The 24,144-nt window shown below is 34.7% G+C and overlaps 2 protein-coding genes across 3 annotated transcripts in view; both read left to right on the forward strand.

Moving 5' to 3' along the window:
- The first annotated feature begins 76 nt into the window (after positions 1–76).
- LOC144453019 (circularly permutated Ras protein 1-like) lies at positions 77–17,188 on the forward strand. Its single transcript, XM_078144283.1, has 20 exons — positions 77–379; positions 2,084–2,175; positions 3,182–3,346; positions 3,898–4,083; positions 4,568–4,639; positions 5,355–5,524; positions 6,275–6,466; positions 7,491–7,619; positions 8,314–8,403; positions 8,892–9,043; positions 9,383–9,592; positions 10,261–10,345; positions 10,886–10,992; positions 11,603–11,739; positions 12,563–12,613; positions 13,124–13,306; positions 14,324–14,447; positions 14,627–14,711; positions 15,487–15,618; positions 17,055–17,188. The coding sequence occupies exons 1-20, from the start codon at positions 294–296 to the stop codon at positions 17,151–17,153; spliced, it is 2,547 nt and encodes an 848-aa protein (XP_078000409.1). The 5' UTR covers positions 77–293; the 3' UTR covers positions 17,154–17,188.
- A 5,302-nt stretch (positions 17,189–22,490) lies between these two features.
- The window catches only part of LOC144453018 (uncharacterized), a 15,898-nt gene continuing 14,244 nt past the window's right edge, over positions 22,491–24,144 (forward strand). For both annotated transcript variants that reach the window (XM_078144281.1, XM_078144282.1), the window contains exon 1: positions 22,491–22,619. The gene's annotated coding sequence lies outside the window, so the exon portion shown is untranslated. The remainder of the gene's footprint in view (positions 22,620–24,144) is intronic.

Consider the following 24,144-nt stretch of genomic DNA (forward strand, 5'->3'; position numbering starts at 1 on the left):
GTAGGTTTATCATTATTTACGAGTCGTCCATCGTACAGGTAACTAAAATTGATGATACACACACCCTGGCAGCTACTAGTTATTGATCACATGCAAGACTAGATGCTAACGCCGTCGACTGCTTCCTAGAGATTTGTTATTATATAACGGGTGTGATATTAAGGATTCCATACAGAAGGACCTATCCCATAGCAATCTGTGAAGTCCAGAGAAAAAGCGAATCGAGTGTGCTGTTTGATACACCCGGAACCATTTAATTATTTTGATTGACAGCAAAGTTGATTCTGCTGACCATGTATTTTGCATCGTCACACGTTTTAAACTATGACGAGTCGGACGATGAAGTTATCTATGAAGAGGAACTCGAAGAGGATCTGAGGTGAGTTATACAATAGACCCTACTTTCGTTTTGGGTCTATGGTTAAATATCGAGAGAGAAAAAAATGTGTGTACCGTACGTGTGAAGTCACAAGTCAGCTGTTTGCGATGTACACACAGTCACACTGCATACTGCGTACTGCGACATGTGCAATATATATTTTTGACTGTGATTATTCACTATGGTATGTGTGTCCAACGTCTAATAAATTATGCTCGGTGCTTTTATTTCATCCCTCCGTAAAAATGCATCTGTAGTTCACCCCAAAATCATCACAACTTAAGAATGCTAATTAATTAATCTATAAATCAACGCCGTCCTCTACGATAACAATAGCCGATAACAATAACATTGAGTTTACTTTCAATTGGTATGTCATCACATATATAGTCTGACAATATTAGAACACGTTTCACCCACATTGATTCCAGTGAAGTAAACTCTGACCTTAAATTTGATAGCTTTCTGAGAATGTGATATTTGTTGATACTTGACAGATTTCCATGTCTCTGTTATTTGTTCTGAGGGATCCGAGAAGATCTTGTTTTGCAAAATTCAAAAGTGTTCAAATTCACATCAACAGGATCTAGGACAGGACATACCAATATTACAGTTGCCAGTTATTGCAAACCTGATTGTACATTCGGTAACCTTTCACCTCTCACCTCTCATCAAACAGTTAAATTGTGTGTTTTGTGGGCTAATGATAAACTATTAACTTATATACTTAAACTGTAACATTAGGTGTGAAAAAACAGTTGTCTGACAAAGCTATAGAAATGTTGATCCAGAACAAAAGAATAATCCCATGTAATCCTCATGGCTCCACTGATAAGATAACACTAATGTGAGAAACTGGGATTGAAACCCTGGCCTTTAAGTCTCCACTGATAAGATAACACTAATGTGAGAACCTGGGATTGAAACCCTGGCCTTTAAGTCTCCACTGATAAGATAACACTAATGCTAGAACTTGGGACCCTGGTCTAGTCTGTATAAGCTTGACATTGATGCTACACTATTAGCTACCACTTACAATGGTGTAGAAGCCTGATACAGTGATAGGGCTGACAACACAACACAACATATATGTATCATACAGTCTAAAACTGACCAATCATATCAAACTGTTGTGATTTTATGATGTGTTGTGCTCATGGCAGTTTTTTTAATGTATTTTTTCTCTGAATTATGTTTTTTAAAATTTGTGATTTGTTATATGCAGACCATTGAAACATGTTGTGAAATGGTATTTAAACAAATAAATTATTATTATTAATTATTAATCTTCCAAGTACTTTAGATCGGATCATAGCTTGTGATAGTGAGTCCAATATGAGGAACCTCTTGTTCTGTGTTATCAGTTGGGAAATCCCAATGACATGCCCTGCTTCTGTAAAGGAAAGAACATGGATTTTCATTTTCAATATTTAAAAAATGTTATTTCCTCATTCCAAGTACATTATGCACTGACTTAAGTTGTACTTCTGGGGTTTCTGTATCTTTGTCTAGTGAAGCATTTGATAGCAAACAATGGTGACTGCTAGTGTACGTGTACAAATGTATCATTGTATGTCAGAGTTTGATAAGAGATATCTTTATAGTCTGTGCTGAGTCAAGGAGAGTCCAAACTTAACCACAAAGATCTCTCATTAAACTCTAACCAACTTTATACTCAATATTATTTTTCTGGTTTGATTATAGAGATCGGGGAACAGATTTGCTTGGAATTGAAGATGATGATGAATACTGTAAACTGAAAACCAAGGTACCTACAGCATTTGCACAGGCTAATAGTAAGTAATATCATATTGTATCATTTTTCATATCATATATATATATATATCATCACATAAATCATAATTATCACATCATATATTGTATATATCATATCTCATATATATCATCATATATCATATATAACATCACATCATATATATCACATATAGATCATATATATATCATACCATATCACATCATATATCATATCATATATATATTACATCATATCATAAAATGCATATAAAATGATGTGTTTATCTCACTTTGAACATAAATCAGCATGACAGTTTAATGAAACAACAAAATTTCAAACATAAAACTTTTCATTTGTGTTCACAGTACAGTCAGATTAAATGTAACATTTCATGTGTGTGCATGCTATTAGTACCTCTTTTTTGTTTGTGTGATTCGTAACAAAACATGTTGTGTGAGATATCAAACACATCATGCTGCCTAATAGGGAACTTGCAATCCAGACTGAGCATGCTCAGATGCAAAGGACTATGGGATTATTTGTGGTTTTCGTAATACCTAATCTGGAGCTACTGATAAAATAAACCTCCCACAATTGTCAGGGTAACTACAAAATTGATTATTTGTGGTTACAAACAATGTAACAATATTGTTTACAATACTTATTGATTAGTATTTATTATCACATTTCCCATGATGCAACATTCAACATGGCGGGATTGCAAGTTCCCTATTGAAATGCTATAGTTTTTCTGTATTATTTTTTTCGGATTTAAAAACTTAAAAACTCACAAAACTATAGTACTAAGACATAGCAGCGAAGAATAAGAAAGTTTTCAATCATCTCAAAACCTCTGCATGACATAAATATACAAATAATAATTATGTTGTGCCTTTGTAAAGTTTGTATTTGACAAAAAGTCTTGATAGAAGCCACATGGTGACTTCACATCTTTTCAAGGTTCACTTGAAAATAGACTTGCCAGGATAAACTATGACTTCTACATAGAATTTGATGGTAATTCTATTTTGGTTTATGTACCTCAGTGACATATGAACACAATTTGGAACCTGCCAGTATGCCATCGTACGGAGCCCCATTACCACCAGTACGACGAGGTATATCAGTAGAAGGAACACCAAGAGGAATGGGGGCAGCTGGAGGTGGTCTCTATGACAATAGAAGTCCAGCCAATCACACAAGGGCACCAGGTATATGTATTTCTTGTATGTTAATTATATTTCTGCTGTTACATTTTCTTGGCTTTAAAAGTGGCCATATGGATGAACATTGGGTATTTATTTTGGATTTTGATTTTTTAAAATAATTTTATAATGGCTTTCTACATGAAAAATCAATTTGAAGTAATGTAAACCAAGTATGTGCTTGTAACCCAATAAATTGCAAAAAGCTAAAAAACATGTAAAATCTTTGTTATTGTACATACCATAACAAACATCTTACACATTTATTAATGTTTTGCAATTTATTGAGTTATAAACAAGGACTTAGCATATGTTGTTTCACATTGATTTTTCAAAATTGTTTTATAAATTTAAAAATCCAAAACTAATACCCAATCCTCAACCATATGGCCACTTTGAGGGTTTTTTTTCTCAGTGTTTCAAGGGCATGTAGCTCTGCTATGTTGGTATTTATCTTACAGTGCAAATATTGTCATGTTTTCTGTCCATGTCTTCACATATGAGTGTTCAAGGTCGGATTTATTTATTCATATTTTTTTACCACATGGTGCATACAGAAACTGCATCGTATGATAATATGACACCTCTGCCAACTGGTGCAGCTCCATCCAAACCACCAAGGAGAAAGAAATTGGCTAAATCAGAGACTAAAGTAGCTGGTGCAGAACCTGATGGAGAACCTGGTGACTATGCCAACCCTTATGATGTACCTAGAACAGAAAATACGTATGCATCAATAGGAGGTAATTGTTACTGTAATTGATATTATAACATAACCAGTGTTCACCCCAAGAGAGAGTAAAATGATGGTGGCTAATTTGAATAATGGTTTACATATTAATAACATTCATTTGCATAATTATTTTATTTATAACATAACCAGTGTGCACCCCAAGAAAGAGTACAATGATGGTGGCTAATTTGAATAATGGTTTACATATTAATAACATTAATTTGCATAATAATTTTATTTATAACATAACCAGTGTTCACCCCAAGAAAGAGTACAATGATGGTGACTAATTTGAATAATGATTTACATATTAATAACATTAATTTGCATAATGATTTTATTTATAACATAACCAGTGATTCTACATATTCTGAATAACCACTCTAGTTTTCACTTTATGTAGTTTGGTAATTATTACACAATTATTATCTGAAACAACAAATTTTGATACAAATGGAAATGTATTGATATAATTTTGATAAATTGTTTTTCAGAGGTAACAGGACAACCACCACCACCACCACCACTACCCCGTAGACCAGCAAGCCAACCACCACAACCACCAGGTAAGTTTGTAAAATAACATTGAATTAATATACACATTTAAGTGGCATGATGTTTTGTTAAAAACATGCAAAATATTTGTTCAGAAATGTACAGAAAGCATGTATTTATGTTATTGTAAACTTTAAGTATCGCATGTAAATGAACTTATCCCATAGCAAAACGTTATTTTTCTATTTGTACAAATTTGGGACTGCTTCAGAATGTTGTAAACTGTTACATGTAGGGGTTCTCACCAGCTTCAGTGGAGTGCTGGTCAGTTATATTCATCAGTATTAATACTCCTAAAACAAATACATATCAAGATATACAAGTCAGGACCTCATGAAGAAGTCAATATGTTTATATAATCACCTTGGTAGATCAAATAACTTACAACAGGTTATAAACGTACAAGTAGTTCAGTGTTGTAAGATCAGCTTGCAATCTGTCTTGATTGATGATCCTCATCAGAATGACAAATACCATAGTTACAGCTGACCACTAGGTGGCGGTATATCAACTGATTATCTATCATCAGATGTTAGGTTTCTATTATTGATACGCCCCCACGTAATTTCCTGAGAAAGATCAGGGAGGCTATCGACATCAGATGCTACAATCCTAAGATCAACCATAGGATCAACGGAGACAGGGGCAACGAACTATTGACAGAATCACTAATCATGCATCAACCAGTGGCCTGTATAAAGTTGACTGTATTGTTTACCATAACAGCTGGTAAGCAGCACCGACACAGAAAAGCTGATACCAATGTGATTTCAGTCAAGTTTGATACATTGGTTAAACCCAGTCATATGCATACTGGTGAAGTTATGAATTGTGAGGGATGTGGTGCTGTATTGTCTAGTCTTAGTACACTCACAGACTCTGGAGATGGTGGCAAAGTGAGTATAAAAAATGTGTTCATTGGATTTAAATTTGTTATGACTTTGACCCTTTGTATACAAAAAATGGATATTGCTCATGATCAAGTGCACATGAATATTGAATGTTTTCATTTACTTTAGATGTGTGTGTGTGTGTGTGTGTGTGTGTGTGTGTGTGTGTGTTTGTATTTGTATGTATGTATGTATGTATGTATGTATGTATGTATGTATGTATGTATGTATGTATGTATGTATGTATGTATGTATGTATGTATGTATGTATGTGTGCATGTGTCTGCTTGTGTGTGTGTGTGTGTGTGTGTGTGTGTGTGTGTGTGTGTGTGTGTGTGTGTGTGTGTGTCTGTGTCTGTGTGACTGTGTCTGTGTCTGTATGTGTGTACCGGGGTAGTTCTAGTTATTTGTGTTCACCTGTGTGTAAACATACATTTTTCAAACAGCTAGTGATATTAAACATCATTACAACTGTTAACCTGTGTCTGTGAATGTATAATCTTGCATGTATGAATTCGTAAAAATGTCCAGAGTGTCCAGTTTGTATCAACGTATTGTATGTAATGCCAAGTTACATATGTGTATGCATGTGTAGTACACATGTGACCACATATATCAAGATTACATGATAACTTTTAAGTACGCTATTAAAAAGTTTAGATTAGTGCATTTTAGTGAGGTGAGAACAGTAAAAACATGATAACTCCAGTCTAGTTCTAGTCCTAATCATAAATTGATATAAATTCTATTTATCAGATATGGAAGTGTGAGTTTTGTGACCACATCAACAGAGCTGACTTAGATGATGAAGAGATACCAAAGAAGCAAGATGTTACATATATGATGAGACCAGCTCCTTCCACAGTTGACCCAGCTGGATACTTTGGTGATGATTCCAATATTATATTCTGTATGGATGTCTCGGGAAGTATGTGTGTCACTACTGAGGTGAGTTTTATAGATGTCATAGCAACAACATCTTTGTCATGGAAACAACATCTTTGTCATGTCAGCAAACATCTTTGTAATTTTATTGACATACATATATTTGTCATGGTGACAACATCTTTGTCATGGCAACAACATATTTGTCATGGCAACAACATCTCATATCTGTCTGTCTGGTCATTCACACATGACCATTTCTCTGTTATGCATGGACAAGTTCTCTCATACTTGGTGCAAACAAATCTGACATGAAGTGGTACTAATGTACACTACTGGGAGAAAGTCACCTAATGTGTCTCTTTGCTAACAGGGAGGAAAGTCTCTGGAGTTTTACAGGAAAACACTGCCAGTGGTACAAATAAGAATTTCAGAATTATTTTTCCAGACATAAAAAGACAAAATTCTTTTAAGTAACCTGTCATTGTTACTTGATTTGAAGTATTTTCAAAAGTTTAGGTGCAAGGAATGTTTCTCCTGGGAGCTAATTATTCAACCAGTGTAATAGAGAATTCTGTAAACAACTCAATTAATCCTTAGTAATAAAATGTGAACTTGATAATTCTGGTTAAAATTCTTCGTAAGCTTTTGGACTCATCTCATCCATGATCATTTGATCATCTGATGACATCGGGATGAGTGTACATGTACATCAACTCTACAACCTGCAAAAAAACACTGATGCATTTGCTTGCTCGTGGTAAGCAGGAAAGAATGTAATTAACGCTGGTAACTTATCAAAGCATAAACACCACATGAGCCAGGACCCTGTAACTCTGTTTACTGATAGAATGCTACATGGTATAGCAATCAAGTATGATTGTTAGCATTACATTATACTTTCCACAGATATAAACAAACTGATAAAAGTATTGTGTCAACCTATGTCAGAGTCACCATCTGTTTGTATGTCAGTTGTATTCTTGTTTTGTCATTGCCCGAAGTCTTTCCTTTCTCACTTCATTTAAGCAAATTCATTGGTGTTTTTTTCATGGGTTGTATTTTCGACTTTTTTTCAATCCTTTAGGTGCCAGGAGTGTTTCCCCTAAGAGCTAATGATTCCACTAGTGCATTAGAACTGTACAAAACAACTCTGAATGAGGATCAGTATATGCCATATCAGAGAAGAGATGTTACCTATGTCTCCAGACTTCAGGTAAACAGAATTCGCTGATAACTGTTTGAAGACTGACGAAAATCATGAGTGACCTTAGGGGCCTTGTCACTATGAGTAGATAGACGAGTAGCGACAAAACCCCTTAGGTCAGAAGTATTTTCCAGATGAATGAAGCTAAATTGTGGGGAATAATATAATTATACCTCCTCAAGCATAATTCATGTAAAATCTGGAACAATATTATTTGGAACATTTTGATATTTTGAGCACTGCAAAACTAGCGACATAGACGCACATATTGTCATGACATAGAACAACCAGGGTGTATACTCTATATTTTCTGTTCAAAGACAGTAATTTGGCTTGAGTATGGTATCATATATATTGTAAATTTGACTCTCTATGCTGAAGTCATGCTAATTGTGGTGATTCGTACCATCTTCACATCTATTAATCTAAAAATTTGGAAAAATAATAGTGATTTGGAATGCTTTGACTCGTATTTCAAGCACTGCAAAACCAGTGACATAGACACAAGTTATTGTGATGTAGAGTGACAAGGGTGTATAATCCATATTTTCTGTTCAAAGACAATAACTTGGCTTGTGTATGGTAAAATCCACTACCAATACTAAGGTCATGCTAATCATTTATGTTTCAGACGATCTTCACATCTTCATCGTTCTTTGTCAATGTATCATTACATACAAATTTATTTGTTATTTGTTTCCAGGCCATGCAAAGTGCTGTGGATCACAATTTGGGTAAATTACTCAAAGACTGTTCAACAAAAAGAATCGGTTTGGTGACCTTTAATAATGAGGTAAGTTCTTCAGGTGACTTTATTCAGCCAATCAAATGCTTTCTTTTCAGTACAGCCAAATGATCTGACCAATCAAATGCCTTCTTTTCAGTACATTCAAATGATTTGACCAATCAAATGCCTACTTTTCAGTACATTCAAATGATTTGACCAATCAAATGCCTTCTTTTCAGTACATTCAAATAATTTGACATCCAGCCAGAATTTATTCCCACAGTCTTTACAAAAAAATATACGTGATCACATCCATGTAAGAAATAATGTCACTGATATTTTCATTAGAGATCACCCTTCATCAAATGTCCACGATCACCAAAAACCACTATTTATCAGATGACCACGTTTCACAGAGTGTTTTTCATTATGTAACAATATTTCCCATGAAACACTACTGATGACTGCTTTCATCAGGCGGTGCTATTTATTACACCACTGTGAACACTAGAGGGCGCTAATACTTGAAGGTTATCATGTCTGTGTAATCACAGGTAACCGTCATCAGTGATGGGGTAGAACAACCGGTGACAGTAACAGGAGATAGATTATATGACAAAGAAGGTCTGATCAGTCTCGGCAGCCAACTACCTGTACCAAGGTTTATCAGAGACACTAGGAAAATACTTGGTGATAAAATATTCAGGTGAGTCAACATAATTTCATACATTACTACAGATGTGTGTGTGTGTTTGTGTGTGTGCGTGTGTGTGTTTGTGTGTGTGTGTTTGTGTTTGTGTGAGAATAAGTTGACCATCTTGTCCTACACTGGCCCTCTAGCATGAGGTAAAATTGTTTTTACACAAAGATGTGTAAGTTGAGCAAAACAGAATTTTAAAATAATCCAGATAATTGACTTTTCTAACTTTATAAGATTTGTGAAGCTTGTGTGAGAATGTTTTGAAATCTTCCAAGCAAAATCTTGTACAGTTTCAATATGAAAGCAAGATATTCAAATAAGGTAACATTTTTTAATTAATTTCAGTCTTGAAGAATGTGGACAAACAGCTTTAGGACCTGCCCTCTTGATTTCGGTTGCCATGGCATCACAGAAACCTGGTTCAAAGGTTATTATTTGCACTGATGGCAAGGCAAATGTAGGGTTAGGAACTTTGGAGGAACAAGAGAGTGACATGGCATATGACTGTGCAGCTGCATTTTATGAGGGCTTAGGAAACTATGCCAAGGAGAAATGGTAAGAACCACAGTTCTTCAAATATCTCGTTTGTTTTTCATGGACCATGTTTTAGGCAAACGAATATGAGTCAAGTTGTAAATGTTGTATAGAAAGTTATAGGTTTGTAGCGGAATTGTTGAGATGTTGCCATGGGAACATCATGTGACTATTTGAAATAAGATTATTTAATATCTGGCCAATTTGAACCATAGGTATTTTTATTACAAAACTTGCCTTTTCATATTTCATATTTCATGATCATTTAATCATTCTTATCATTCAACATAGATGGAGTCATGCCAAGATTCCCCGGCACAAACGCTGTAGGTTCGAAATCATTTCCATATGAAAAGATACCTTACTTGAGGTGTGAACTGACTGTCAATCGGTGATTGCTCTGACAAATATCACTGTTTGCCCAGGTTTCAATCCCATGGGTTTGTGGGGGGTACAAACATTGTGATCTTTTGTTCCACTTGATTGGTAGTTTATTTAGTCTCTGGGTGGTCATAAGCCATTAATTCGGTAACGCTGAATTTGTCCGTGTTCAGGGGATTAGCCTAGATACATGGTTTGTGCCAGCCAATCCCGTCATGGTTACATGATATTTTGCCAATGAAATATCAATTTTAAGTTAAAATAAATCAAAGTACAACATTTGTAATATTTGTTTTATTTGTCCACAGTGTTTCTGTATCTGTGTTAACTCTTGAAGGAACAGACTGCAGGATGGTTGAGTTAGGAAATGTCTCAGACAAAACAGGTGGACAGGTGAGGGAATATGAAAACATCTTCTTAAAATGTCTTCAATATAGCTAGCCACATTAAAGCAAATAAATTCTTCTAGCTGCTAAACAATAAAAGACCAATGTCTATTAGAATCACAGCTCAGAAAAAAGTTTTATTTGGAACATGAGAGAGAAAAGTTTTTAAATGAAACTTATACGTAAATTAACCAGCTGCAATTTACATTTATTTGAGGGCTTATTCAGAAACTAGAAAAACTAGAGAAGAAAAATATCAAGAAAATGGAAGTTTTACATATTTATTGCACTATACTGTAACCTAGATATTTTTGACACTAGGGAATTTTGTGATTTTACAGTCTTCATGTAAACTTATTACCAGACTAGTACATTGTGTTCATGTACAAGAACTCATTTTAGTCACTACTGATTTTTGCAGGTTTTTTCCATTTTCCAGGGAAGTGAGCGAAAATAACTCTTCAGCAAAACTTTCCAGGTTTACAGTAATTTGTATTATGTTTGCTTACTAACTTATCCCTCAACTTACCAAATTTTGTGTCTTTAGGTTAGCATTGTTGATCCGTTGAAATTGAAAGATGAGTTTGGTGAGATCCTGAATGATCCAGTTATTGCTACAAATGTCACTGCCAAGTTACAGCTACACAGAGGCTTGTAAGTATCAAGTTGAACTGCTTTGAACTGCTTTGAACTGCTTTGTACCAGTTTGTGAATGTGGCTTAAAGGGGAACACAACTCCAGGAAATAAAGATATTTTATAAACTATGCCATGTTCTGGAGAGTCATTTCTTGATTTTACATGTCGCCTACAATTACTTACGATTTCAGAAAAACGTCAAGTTGATCTTGTGCCTTCATAGGGTATTTATTTTATTTATTTATTCGGAAAACTAACAAGAATGAAATCCCAATTACAGGCTTTGCAGAACATACAAAATACAAACAAATACATACAAACCTTACAAAACAATATATACATTAAAAAGCGTCGCAGAACAGAGGCCTGTAAGTATCAAGTTGAACTGCTTTGAACTGCTTTGTACCAGTTTGTGGTATCTTTGCTATGGGCTATTGCATTATGGGAGCCACCAGAAATTAGATATTCATGGTTGTACAATACATATTCTTGACTCCAAAGTGCCTTTTCCCTTTAATGTAAAACATCTCTAATGAATGTGTGTTACTCAAGTTTTGTTTTTTCTGTGTATCATATATATTTCTTAACCAATAGTATACTATACATTATTCCTTCCATTGTAAATAGGTATTTCAGAAATGAAGAGGCTGTACAGAATGAAAGTCAGGCAACTAGAAATATTGGCAATGTAACAGCTGATACTGAAATTACATTTGAATTTGGTGTTAGGAAAAGAGGTGATGTGCAGCGACAAGGGCAAGAAGGTATGAAATACATGACTTTTTCTTTCTTTTATCCACGAAATATAAATCAAGGCAACTTAGTTTCATACTTTATTACTGTCACTCAGCATATACTTGATGCTAAATGTTTTCTAATTCTGTACAAATCAAACATCAAACACTGCTTTACATGTAGAGTTGCTGAAAATTGAGAGAGTTGGAGAAAGTTGGTGTTCACAGCAAAGTGTGTCAACAGTTCTAGGAGTAGGGGATTGACCTGACCTGACCTGAATTCTGTACGAAGTGATGACAATCATTATTGTAATTTCTAGTTATTTTGTTTGGTAGGGCATCCCTTCTGATCTTGAAATAAAGGAAATAAATTGAACCCACAACTGTTGCCACAGTATTGGGGTTTTTTTGTCGGCTCAAGTGGTTTGAAATGAATTTTTTAGTGCAATTTGACACGTAATGTCACGAAATATTGCTTTATATCATGCATAGGCACCTGTAATAGCAATTTATCTCACACTTGAGGGTCAAAATAAAACAAGAAAGTAGATTTATTCACATGATGTATGCCTATAGTACAATAACTCTATGTGTAACATAGCGTGGCGTAGTGTCGACCAAAAACTAAAATGATATGTTATTTTCATGATGTACACAGGTGGTGAAATACCGTGGTGTAGTGTCGACCAAAAAATTCAAACTGTTGTTATTTTTATAATGTACACTGGTGGTGAAATAATGGTAATGGACATTAGTTGAATGCACTGATCAGTACTTTACAGACACTTCAGTGAAATGTGAAATTAGATTTGAGAACCTAACATGATTTTACTTTTATCTGTTATACTTACAGTACTTTATGACAACAGAGGAGGGATGCAAGTCCAAGCAGAAGGAGGCGTTGGTATGTTTGTGTTCAAATTGCAATCTTCTTTGTTTCAGCTGAAATAATTCTTGAAAGCAATCACATTACAACCTCTATACTACCAGGTCCTCAATTATACAGCTGGGTTGACTGAAGCACAGTCATGGTTCAAATCTTGCCAAGAATTTTAGCCATTCAGAAACAAATGTCAGCGATGGGGCTTGAACCTGCAACCTGTAGATTTCAAGTTGGTCACTCTAGCCACTCGCCAATCATGACTCCACCACACTGTAATTTGGTGGACAGTGCAAGGGGAAAGTATAGCCACTACTCATGAATAACATATCAGGACATATTCAGTTTAACTCTTTCACTACGATGGAAACAGACATTTGACAACTTGTGAAGTATGTTAACTGGATTTATTTCTGCAGAAAAAGCTTTTGTGCATATTCAGCTAAAACAATCCAAGCACCAAAAAACATATGACTACAGTACCTTCAAATGCAAATGTAAATTCTCACCTTATGTTTTTTTTTTCGTATTTAGATGAACCATTCTATGATATCCCTTCAGAAAGTGTTGCAGCAGCACAACAAAGTGCATTGACTGGGCTAGATAGACTTCCATTTCAACTAACGATCACATATACAAGCAGAGATGAAGCACAATGTTTAAGAGTTATCACACAAGATAGACCTATCACTAATGACAGAGATCTAGTCATTGAAAGTAAGTCAATGTTATCCAATGACAGTGCTCATGTCACTGAGTGTGAGTCAGTGTTATCCAATGACACATGGTTGGGTCATTGAAAGTAAGCCAGTGTTATCCAGTTGTAGAGGGCTAGTCAGTGAAGTAGTCAATGCTACGAAATGACAGATCTAGTCATTGACAGTAAGTCAATGTTATCACACAGGGTAGAACTATCACTAATGAGAGAGATCTAGTAATTGAAAATAAGTCAGTGTTATCCAGACATCCAATGACATTGATCTTGGCATTGAAAGTAAGTGGATGTTCTGTAATGAACTGAGCTCAGAGCTTGTATCTTTGAAAGTAACTCAATGTTATCACACAGGATAGACCAAGCAACAATAACAGGGATTTAGTCATTGAAGTAAGTCAATGTTATCCAATGACAGATTTAGTCATTGAAGTAAGTCAATGTTATCCAATGACAGGGATTTAGTCATTGAAGTAAGTCAATGTTATTCAATGAAAGAGACCAAATATTTGAAAGTACATCCATAGTCTTGTAGCTCTTCTTTGATAAACTAAACCCTATTTGACAGTGGCTTGTGCAGAACAATGAAAAGAGGAAACAAATAAAAATTAAGTATTTACTAGGTCTTGTATTTGTACTAAGGAGGGATGCCCTTTGTTTTCTCTGTGGCAGCAAACATGTTCCCAGATTGATATGATAAAACAAGTAAGACTATATACACAAACGGTAGGGGGTCCAGTGTGACTTCAGAAGATGTCCTTATCCCACTTTTATGATGTACTTTCAATGATTACATAAGACTAATTATTCACTGTAACACAGCTGGCTCAGGACCACCATGGCTTTGAAGCTACTTTTAAAAGGAAGTGGTGTCCTGTTGTTTTAAAAAAATTGTGTCAAGTTCAGTGAATGAAATCTGTAGTATACTATACAATCAATTTAATGGGACTAGTGAATAAAGGTGACCCATCCACTTGCCTGTCCACAGCTGTAAGTGTTATTGTATATTTAACTATTTGCAGATTTGAATGCCCCTGTCTACAGCGCTCACACTGCACAGACAACAGCTAATTTAGCTATGCAAGGGGAATATACAGCAGCTAGACTAAATGCAGTCTGTCACCATAAACTGATGAAGAAACATGCGTAAGTTGAAAGTTTATATCTTCTGTTACAGGACTTGAGCATAAGTAGTCAAATTTATCCAAGTGAACTGTTTCAGCCCCTATTTTCCATTATTTCCATTGATCTAACAAAGTACTACCACATTATAAATTTGGGTTGAAATAAGCAGATATTAATCTGTTCATTTGTTCAAACTTCAGATACCAGAAACAAGAACGTGGTGCCTATGATGCATTTGTGTTTAACATAGCTCCAATGGCACAAGATATTGGTGAAGCACAAAGTGTAAGTAATAAGTAATGTGTTCATTAATTTACTACAAATTATACATGAATGTGATGTTTCAGTCCATCTACTCTAGACGTTGATCACACAATGGTTTAATTATTTAGCATTGATGTGTCAGAAACTGGCGGAATAGTATGAACAAAATATTTTCGTACTGAGTTTTTATAGTTTAGTATAGTTTTTATGACATACACGGTTTATACATTACCCTTCAATGGGAAAATTTTCCTACCTCCTCGTCCCCCTCAAAGTCATCGTAGTGTAAAATACTGTGTGGTACACCTGCTTCCTCCCCCTCAGAGTCATCGTGGTGTAAAATACCCCCGTGGTACACCTACCTCCTTCCCCCCAGAGTCATCGTGGTGTAAAATACCCCTGTGGTACACCTGCTTCCTCCCCCTCAGAGTCATCGTGGTGTAAAATACCCCCGTGGTACACCTACCTCCTTCCCCCCAGAGTCATCGTGGTGTAAAATACCCCCGTGGTACACCTACCTCCTTCCCCCCAGAGTCATCGTGGTGTAAAATACCCCCGTGGTACACCTACCTCCTTCTCCCCCCAGAGTCATCGTGGTGTAAAATACCCCTGTGGTACACCTACCTCCTTCCCCCCAGAGTCATCGTGGTGTAAAATACCCCCGTGGTACACCTACCTCCTTCTCCCCCCAGAGTCATCGTGGTGTACAATACCCTGTGGTACAAAATACGCTGACAACTTGTAATACAAGTATTGATTGCTGATAACGATTAGTTTTGTTTTCCATTTTGAACAGTCTGAACGGTCAAGAGGACAAAATCTTAGTGATGATGAGGAGGACTATGATGCACTGAGTTCACTTGCCAAAAGCCCAGGATATCCTAGCAAAGACAAAAAAGGGAAGAAATTGGGATTTTTCTCCAAAAAAGTAAGTGGTTTAAACATCAGATAAAGTCAAGCTGCACACCACAGGTACTGTCATTCCTCGACTTTTGTTTGGCAACCATACAAACACAGATCCAAGGTCTTGTTTCTCCCACATGAAAGTACTACACAAGGATTATTTGGAACAAAAGATGTAGCCAGATTTGTGATGGAAGTGTTGCATGAGGACGTCCCAATCTGAACTACACACTTTATGGCCAAATTACACGTCATTTGTTTTTTCAATATAACATGGAATGTTGCAATGTGTGTACCCTACTTTTAATGGAAGGCAACCCACCCCTACTTTTAATGGAAGGAACCCACCCCTACTTTTAATGGAAGGTAACCCACCCCTACTTTTAATGGAAGGTAACCCACCCCTACTTTTAATGGAAGGTAACCCACCCCTACTTTTAATGGAAGGGAACCCACCCCTACTTTTAATGGAAGGTAACCCACCCCTACTTTTAATGGAAGGTAACCCACCCCTACTTTTAATGGAAGGTAACCCACCCCTACTTTTAATGGAAGGAACCCACCCCTACTGTTAATGGAAGGTAACCCACCCCTACTTTTAATGGAAGGTAACCCACCCCTACTTTTAATGGAAGGAACCCACCCCTACTTTTAATGGAAGGAACCCACCCCTACTTTTAATGGAAGGAACCCACCCCTACTTTTAATGGCAGAAGGCAACCCACCCCTACTTTTAATGGAAGGTAACCCACCCCTACTTTTAATGGAAGGAAACCCACCCCTACTTTTAATGGAAGGTAACCCACCCCAACACTGTCAATCATGAGTAAATGGGTATACATTCATTTCATACAAATGAAATGACCCAGTTTGTTACTTGAAATATTACGTATACTACATTTGCTCTTCTACAGTGCAAAATAAAAAGTAAGACTTGAATTTGTATGTCAGAGCTAATTTAAATGGTACAATTTATTAGTATGTGTGATCTGAACCATACTTTTTAGTCATCATTTTAATGTTCTGCCTTTTTATGATACAAGCAAACAGTTTTGTGCCATTTCTTTATGGGTAAAAATGAAAAAAAAAATCATTTTTTGCTCAGGTATAATATGATGATGACGTAAAATAAAACTTACAGAAAAATAAAAGCAGTGATTACCCTTTGTATATCAACAATTGAGAGAATTTTATATACCATAATTTTTCTTTCAGCCTCCTTCGCAATTTAAATTTTATTCTTTGATGAGAAAAAATCATGTTCATACTCAGAATAATTTAGCAAAGCATGAAAGACTAATTTTTTTTTGTACTATTATTATGTGGATTTGTATGTGCCATTGCTGTTTGTGACAACAAATCTCTACATTTGCAGTTTTTGTATTTTTTGATTTCTGTATGTTAGGACATTTATTACCTTTTTTGTTAAAACAAATTTTCCATCTTATTTCCTCATTGCAGGCACTTACAAGACGAAAGGCATGTCCAGATAGTCGAGCCAATGTGATGTACAAGATGAAGAGTGCTAATAGCAAAATGTTTTCATCCAGTAGCAAGTGAAGATATTCAACTCTTTTTTTAGTCTACCAAGGGTATTTACACAGACTAGAGTACTGATATTTTCACCATTTGGAAATTTTGTGTGTTACTCATGTAACCTTATGTGGATCCGGTATTGCACTTACTCTTGTTACATTACTTCCTAAGGCGTGTGTATGAGCGCAACATTGGGTGCATGTAGAATATTGGACCACTTGTGTCTGACACTACAAATCTTAGTCGTGTTAGGGGGTCTAACAGTAACACTATCCCAGATCAATGTATGTGGATCGAATTATAGATATAAACTAAACAACTCTCTAATATAATTGTAACTCCCTAACTTGATTACAAATGTGCATTTCTTGTATTTTGTAGCTAAGGAGCCACGGTATGAGAATTCACAATTAGTGAAATTGCTATATGTAATAGTAAACAGGAAGTAGGCAATATTTCAACATAAATATTATTCTAATACTACTATTAAAATTTCATTCATTGTAAAAACAAATATGATAATTTTCTAGCATTCTATCACAGCATATTTTGTACAGGTGGAAAATGTGTCTGATAGATTACATTTTAATCTGATGAACTATAGCTGAGAATAAGAAATTTTTAATGATAATAATCTGAACTATGCAAAAAAGAACTTTATAATATGAAAATTGTGCCAGCAATATACAAACGTATATAGATTATTATACCATGGTAAACCAAGTTTTTATCTTTGAGCAGAAAATATGGATTTATATACCTGGTCATTCTGTGTCTTTGAAACCAGTGTCTATGTCACTGGTTCTGCAGTGCTTGTAATGGGGAATCAAAATGTTCCAAATAATCATTTTTTTCCTAATTTTTCATAGATTATGCTTGAGGAGGTATAATTATATTATTTCTCAATACATTTCTTCATTCAGCTGAGGGGCCTTGTCAATATGAGTCGTGAGACAAGTAGTGACAAACCATTTGGTCACAACTATTTTCCGGTTGAATGAAGTAAAATATTTGGGAATAATATAATTATACGTCTCAAGAATAATTTATGAAAAATCGGGCAAAATAATGGCAATTTGGAACATTTTGATTTATATTTCAGACACCGCAAAACCAGTGATGTAGACACGGGTTGTCATGACATAGAACAACCTGTGTATATAATCCATATTATCTGTATAATGGTGTGGCTTTCATCCAAATCACTTGGATGTTATCTGCATAATGATGTAATGCCATCCTGTCAAATGGCCCTTTGGTGGAAACTTGTAGACCATGTTGCATTTATTTTTACAAAATTATCATCAAAATGGGAAATTCGAAACTGGTCTGATTTTTTAATATACAATATATTTATATATGTACATGTAGGTGGTTTGTAACAATTTTATTTATGTATTGATGATAATCAGTGTGGTGAACAGAAATTTGAATTTATTGTTATCAGTTACTGTGATCTATGTACTTTCTCAATGTAGAATTTCATTTTAAAAAGGTGTAATTTTTTATTTTGTGTTGTAATTCAATTTTCTGATCATTTATGTTATGCAAATTGCCAATCAAATTTTAGTTAGTTATCCCTATCTAAATATCAACATACATTTTGAAATCTCTTTCAAATCATAAATATGAAGATATTTTATTATAGGACTGTCTCAGAAACAGTATTCTGTTATGGTGCTGACTGACTCAGATAGCTCTTGTCTTCTTTAGCTTGTGCTCATTCCGACATCAAGTTGTTGTTATGATTTGGGAATATTCCAATCAGCTGATTGATCAAAGTGGTAGTGAGTACTGCTTGATTATTCAAATGAAGTCATTATGTAAATGAACACAACTAGTCAGATTATCAATATTCAAATGAAGTCATTATGTAAACGAACACAACTAGTCAGGTTATCATTATTTCAAATGAAGTCATGTAAATGAACATAACTAGTCAGATTATCAATATTCAAATGAAGTAATTATGTAAACGAACACAACGAGTCAGATTATCATTATTCAAATGAAGCCAGTATGTAAATGAACATAACTAGTCAATTTATCATTATTCAAATGAAGCCAGTATGTAAATGAACACAACTAGTCAGATTATCATTATTCAAATGACGCAGTATGTAAATGAACACAACTAGTCAGATTATCATTATTCAAATGAAGCCAGTATGTAAATGAACTCAACTAATCAGATTATCATTATTCAAATGAAGCCAGTATGTAAATGAACACAACTAGTCAGATTATCATTATTCAAATGAAGCCAGTATGTAAATGAACACAACTAGTCAGATTATCATTATTCAAATGAATCCAGTATGTAAATGAACACAACTAATCAGATTATCATTATTCAAATGAAGCCAGTATGTAAATGAACACAACTAGTCAGATTATCAATATTCAAATGAAGTCATTATGTAAATGAACACAACTAGTCAGATTATGATTATTCAGATGAAGTCATTATGTAAATGAACACAACTAGTCAGATTATCATTATTCAAATGAAGTCAGTATGTAAATGAACACAACTAGTCAGATTATCATTATTCAAATGAAGCCAGTATGTAAATGAACATAACTAGTCAGATTATGATTATTCAGGTGAAGCCAGTATGTAAATGAACACAACTAGTCAGATTATCATTATTCAAATGAAGTCAGTATGTAAATGAACACAACTAGTCAGACTCATTATTCAAATGAAGTCAGTATGTAAATGAACACAACTAGTCAGATTATGATTATTCAGGTGAAGCCAGTATGTAAATGAACACAACTAGTCAGATTATCATTATTCAAATGAAGCCAGTATGTAAATGAACTCAACTAATCAGATTATCATTATTCAGATGAAGTCATTATGTAAATGAACACAACTAGTCAGATTATCATTATTCAAATGAAGTCAGTATGTAAATGAACACAACTAGTCAGATTATCATTATTCAAATGAAGCCAGTATGTAAATGAACACAACTAGTCAGATTATCATTATTCAAATGAAGCCAGTATGTAAATGAACACAACTAATCAGATTATCATTATTCAAATGAAGCCAGTATGTAAATGAACACAACTAGTCAGATTATCATTATTCAGGTGAAGCCAGTATGTAAATGAACACAACTAGTCAGATTATGATTATTCAGATCAAGTCTTTATGTAAATGAACACATCTAGTCAGATTATCATTATTCAAATTAAGTCATTATGTAAATGAACATGTGCAACTCTGATGAGCAGACCCCGATACATGTATACAACACATGAAGTGTATAGATTTAGCTCTAATTTACATGTAATTATGAAAATTAACATATAATAACAGCTTTTGGGGATGTGTCTAAAATAACGTCTTGCTACAGGAATTAGGACAAGAGCTTTCAGAGTCAGTTAGTCAGTGCTGGTCCAGTGTTCTCTGACACTTGTAGATCATATCTTTACCTATTTTAGTTGAAGTTGTTATTTGATATTACTATTGATATAAATGCTCTTAATCAGAAATATTTACTTTACAATTTATTTTGTTGGTTCAGGTGCTGGTCACCAAGCATAAGCATGAAATGCTGCATGTATATGTTGGTATGAATTACATGTGGATGGTTATAATGAAAGGAAAAATGGATGTGAATGATATATATTTTAATTTTGTCACATAAATATTAGAAGTAATATTATCATTATGATACCAGGGTATTTCAACAATGTTAGAGCCAAGTCATTAAATGCCTTGGTATATAATATTATTTTTAGTTACATATAGGAAATGGAATACGTTAGACTGGTAATATATCTAACAAGTGGATTTAGAAAAGTGTTGTTTGATACAGATCTTTTTTTGTGTGTGTGAACTTTAGTACATTACTTGTCATGTTCCTGCCCAGTGTTGCTTTGAAAAGTTCCCTGTCACTACTTCTGGTCGAATTTTTCACATCATCAGTGTATAGAGTATGATAACATGTAAGCACCCTAAAACTACAATCCGATTAAACCTGATGTAGCAATTTCTTTATTTACCATGACATCCTTCATTTAGTTTTGTTGTTCTGAGAGCAAGCCCCTTTTTCCTACATCTGACACAGTAACATAGGAGTTCATGTTCAAATCCAGTACATACGCATAGGCAATAGAAATCCACCTTACATTTAATCACGTCATAAGATCAGATTTTTAATCAGATTGCCCAAAACTGTAGATGTCATACATGTTGTAGGACATGACCCAATCTGTTTAAAATGTGATGAAGGAAAACATCTAGATTTCCTTTAGTTATCTCTATTTCCTTAACATACTGTCGTTTCTTTTTTAAATTTTCCCTTTTCTCTCAAAATGACAAAATAAAAAAACGACATCATCCGCGGGAAAGAAAGGTAAATACAGGAAATCTAGCAATATACCAGATTACAGTCAGGTTGTGGTATTAGATAAAGTGCATCTAGAATTGTGTGTCGTTTCAGTGTGATTAGTTCACTTTTATGTTAATGTATCATATGTGATGTTTTTTTAATTTTTAATTTTTGACAATTGTGTTATTTTTTTCTGAAAGATGTGTTGAGTCATTGGATGTTTATAATCTTAATTCTATGCTGGACATAGATGGTCTTTATGTTGGTGATATGATATGTAAAATATTTGTGTATGTAATGACTTTAGTCTACATGGAGTTGCTATATGTTGAGCTCGATTTCTTTCCATATGTAGTCAAATGAATAAAATCTACCAACGCTAACTAGATTTCGTGCTGGGGAAAGGCTGAACAGTGCATGCCAGTTATAGTAATCTATCACACACTGACAGGTGGTTGTAATTGGTAACTTTGTGCAGTTTACTACAAACTCAACTTCTAGTTTAAAAGTATAAAGTTATGTGAGGACTAGATAACGTCATCAGATTTATATTAACGCACCAATAGCGTCAAACTACCCCTGTCAGTGGTAAGTATGGAATGCTGTGCTAGATAAAGCCATTTGACTAGACGGTGGAGAGAGATATTGAGCCAAACATATAGCAACTATACTATAATGACTTGATCAAAATATATGATTTGAAATAAATAACTTGCCTACCCATCCCTGTTATCTTTGCAATATACATCATCTTTGACTGCTGCTAAGGGCATATTTAGATACAGGTCTCGAAATGTTTTAGGTTGACAGGGCTGATATTTAGTGGGAATGTTTCTATACGTTTTATTCTGCTGAAGTTGTCCAAGCCATATTGATAGAATTGGCCCAAGCAACCAGTTAACCATGATAATGATATGACCATATAATATATATGATAGCGCCCTCAACTATGGTTGACTTCGTATGGCCTATTCCAAGAAAAGGTCAAAAGGACACCACTTCAGCTGACTATCTACTGTTGTATCCGGCATAGCACTACAGCTGTACCGGTATTGTTCCTTGTCTGGTACCGTCTATGTTACATTCAACAGCAGAGAGTAGTTTCCCCGTCATACTCTGGGTTTTTTAGACAGAAACGGTAAGCTAAATTTCTTAGAATTGGTACGAAGCAGTAGTATCTGAACACGTAGAATTGAGACAGAAGTTCATCCACTTTTAAAATTTCTACATCTGGGAATTATAGTCATATTTATACATCTCGCCCGGGATTATTTCTGCATAATTATCAGCTGGTTCTGTAACGCTCTGTCTGATAATAATTATCACCAGCCTTTCATACCCAAATGGTTTACGGCAAAAATTAAACGCTGGAGTTGACACTGCACGCGTCAGCTGAACAAAACTGGCGGGAAATGGTGAGCTCCTTCGTGATCACTCAATGGTATTCCTTGCCCCGTTTTTGGGTTGACATTAGCTGTATCACTGCTGTCCGGCATATTTTATTAATTCTAATAGTCTAAGAATGAATTTCGGATTCTATGACTACTTCTTAAGACCTAATTTTAACAAAAGGCTGCTTTTTCGGTATTTTTGAACTTCCCGGAAATTTTCCCTTGTTTAGAATAATTCTAATACACCATCTTCAATTTTTACCATATTCTAAGTTCATATGTAAGAAAAGCCGCGCGATTCAAGGAGTATATTTGCCCTTTTATTTGGTAACTTTGAAAGACTTTCAAAAACTAATTATGCAGAAACTTGATACTCTGGACAGGCCAAAAGGAAATTGGAAGTTCTTTTACAAAATATGTAGGCTATGACTTTAATTCCGGAATACAATTTAGATCTGAATGTATAAGTCATACACTGTGATTGGTCCATATTTATATTGGCTCTATTCAGAGCCATTCGAATAGGTCAATCACAGAACGAGTTACAAACGGAATTTGTAAATTGGTAGACATATTGTTTTCCCTATGTTCAAACTTCTCCCTCTACTAAAAGCGCTGAAACTTGACAATTTTAGGCGTAACAGCGTAGGAGGATATCAAATGTTAATTTATTTTATTTACAGATGTAAATTAGACAATCATTTCATTGAAAATATTACTGTTTGCGCTATGGGACATTTCGAAAATAGATACCATTTTACCAAAATTTTGAGCCCCGGTGTATTTTTGCTCTGCCCTGTCTGTTTTATATTTTCTGTTATTCAGAATTACAGACAAATTAAAATTATTTGTTTAATATAATATATATTTTTTGAAATAAGAAAAATAAACAATTAGAGTGAATGTCATTGCAAAGAAAGGTTCCAAAATATTTAGTGTGTAGCCTTGTCATAAAACAAGGAATTTATAGTTTTCTAGACAATAGCTTGGATATTGTACCTAGAGCAAGACGTGTTTGTCTTGGACTCATTAACAAAGTGCGAGATAATAGTTCATTAGCAAATATTACGTGTGTAACCTGTTAAATTTGTAGATTTGTGACGTGGCAGTTTACAAACACGTCAGGCGTTGCTATGAGACGAGCTATAAGAGAGGTCATATACCATGTCAGACAGCAGCCATTGTTAATCATAGGGGTAAGGTGTGAATGGTATGGAGGCAAGATTTCTAACAACAAAGGTCTATTGTCAGAATTAGATTGCTTTGTTCCCC

This window comes from Glandiceps talaboti, chromosome 23 (genome assembly GCF_964340395.1).
Source record: "Glandiceps talaboti chromosome 23, keGlaTala1.1, whole genome shotgun sequence".
Lineage (NCBI taxonomy): Eukaryota > Metazoa > Hemichordata > Enteropneusta > Spengelidae > Glandiceps > Glandiceps talaboti.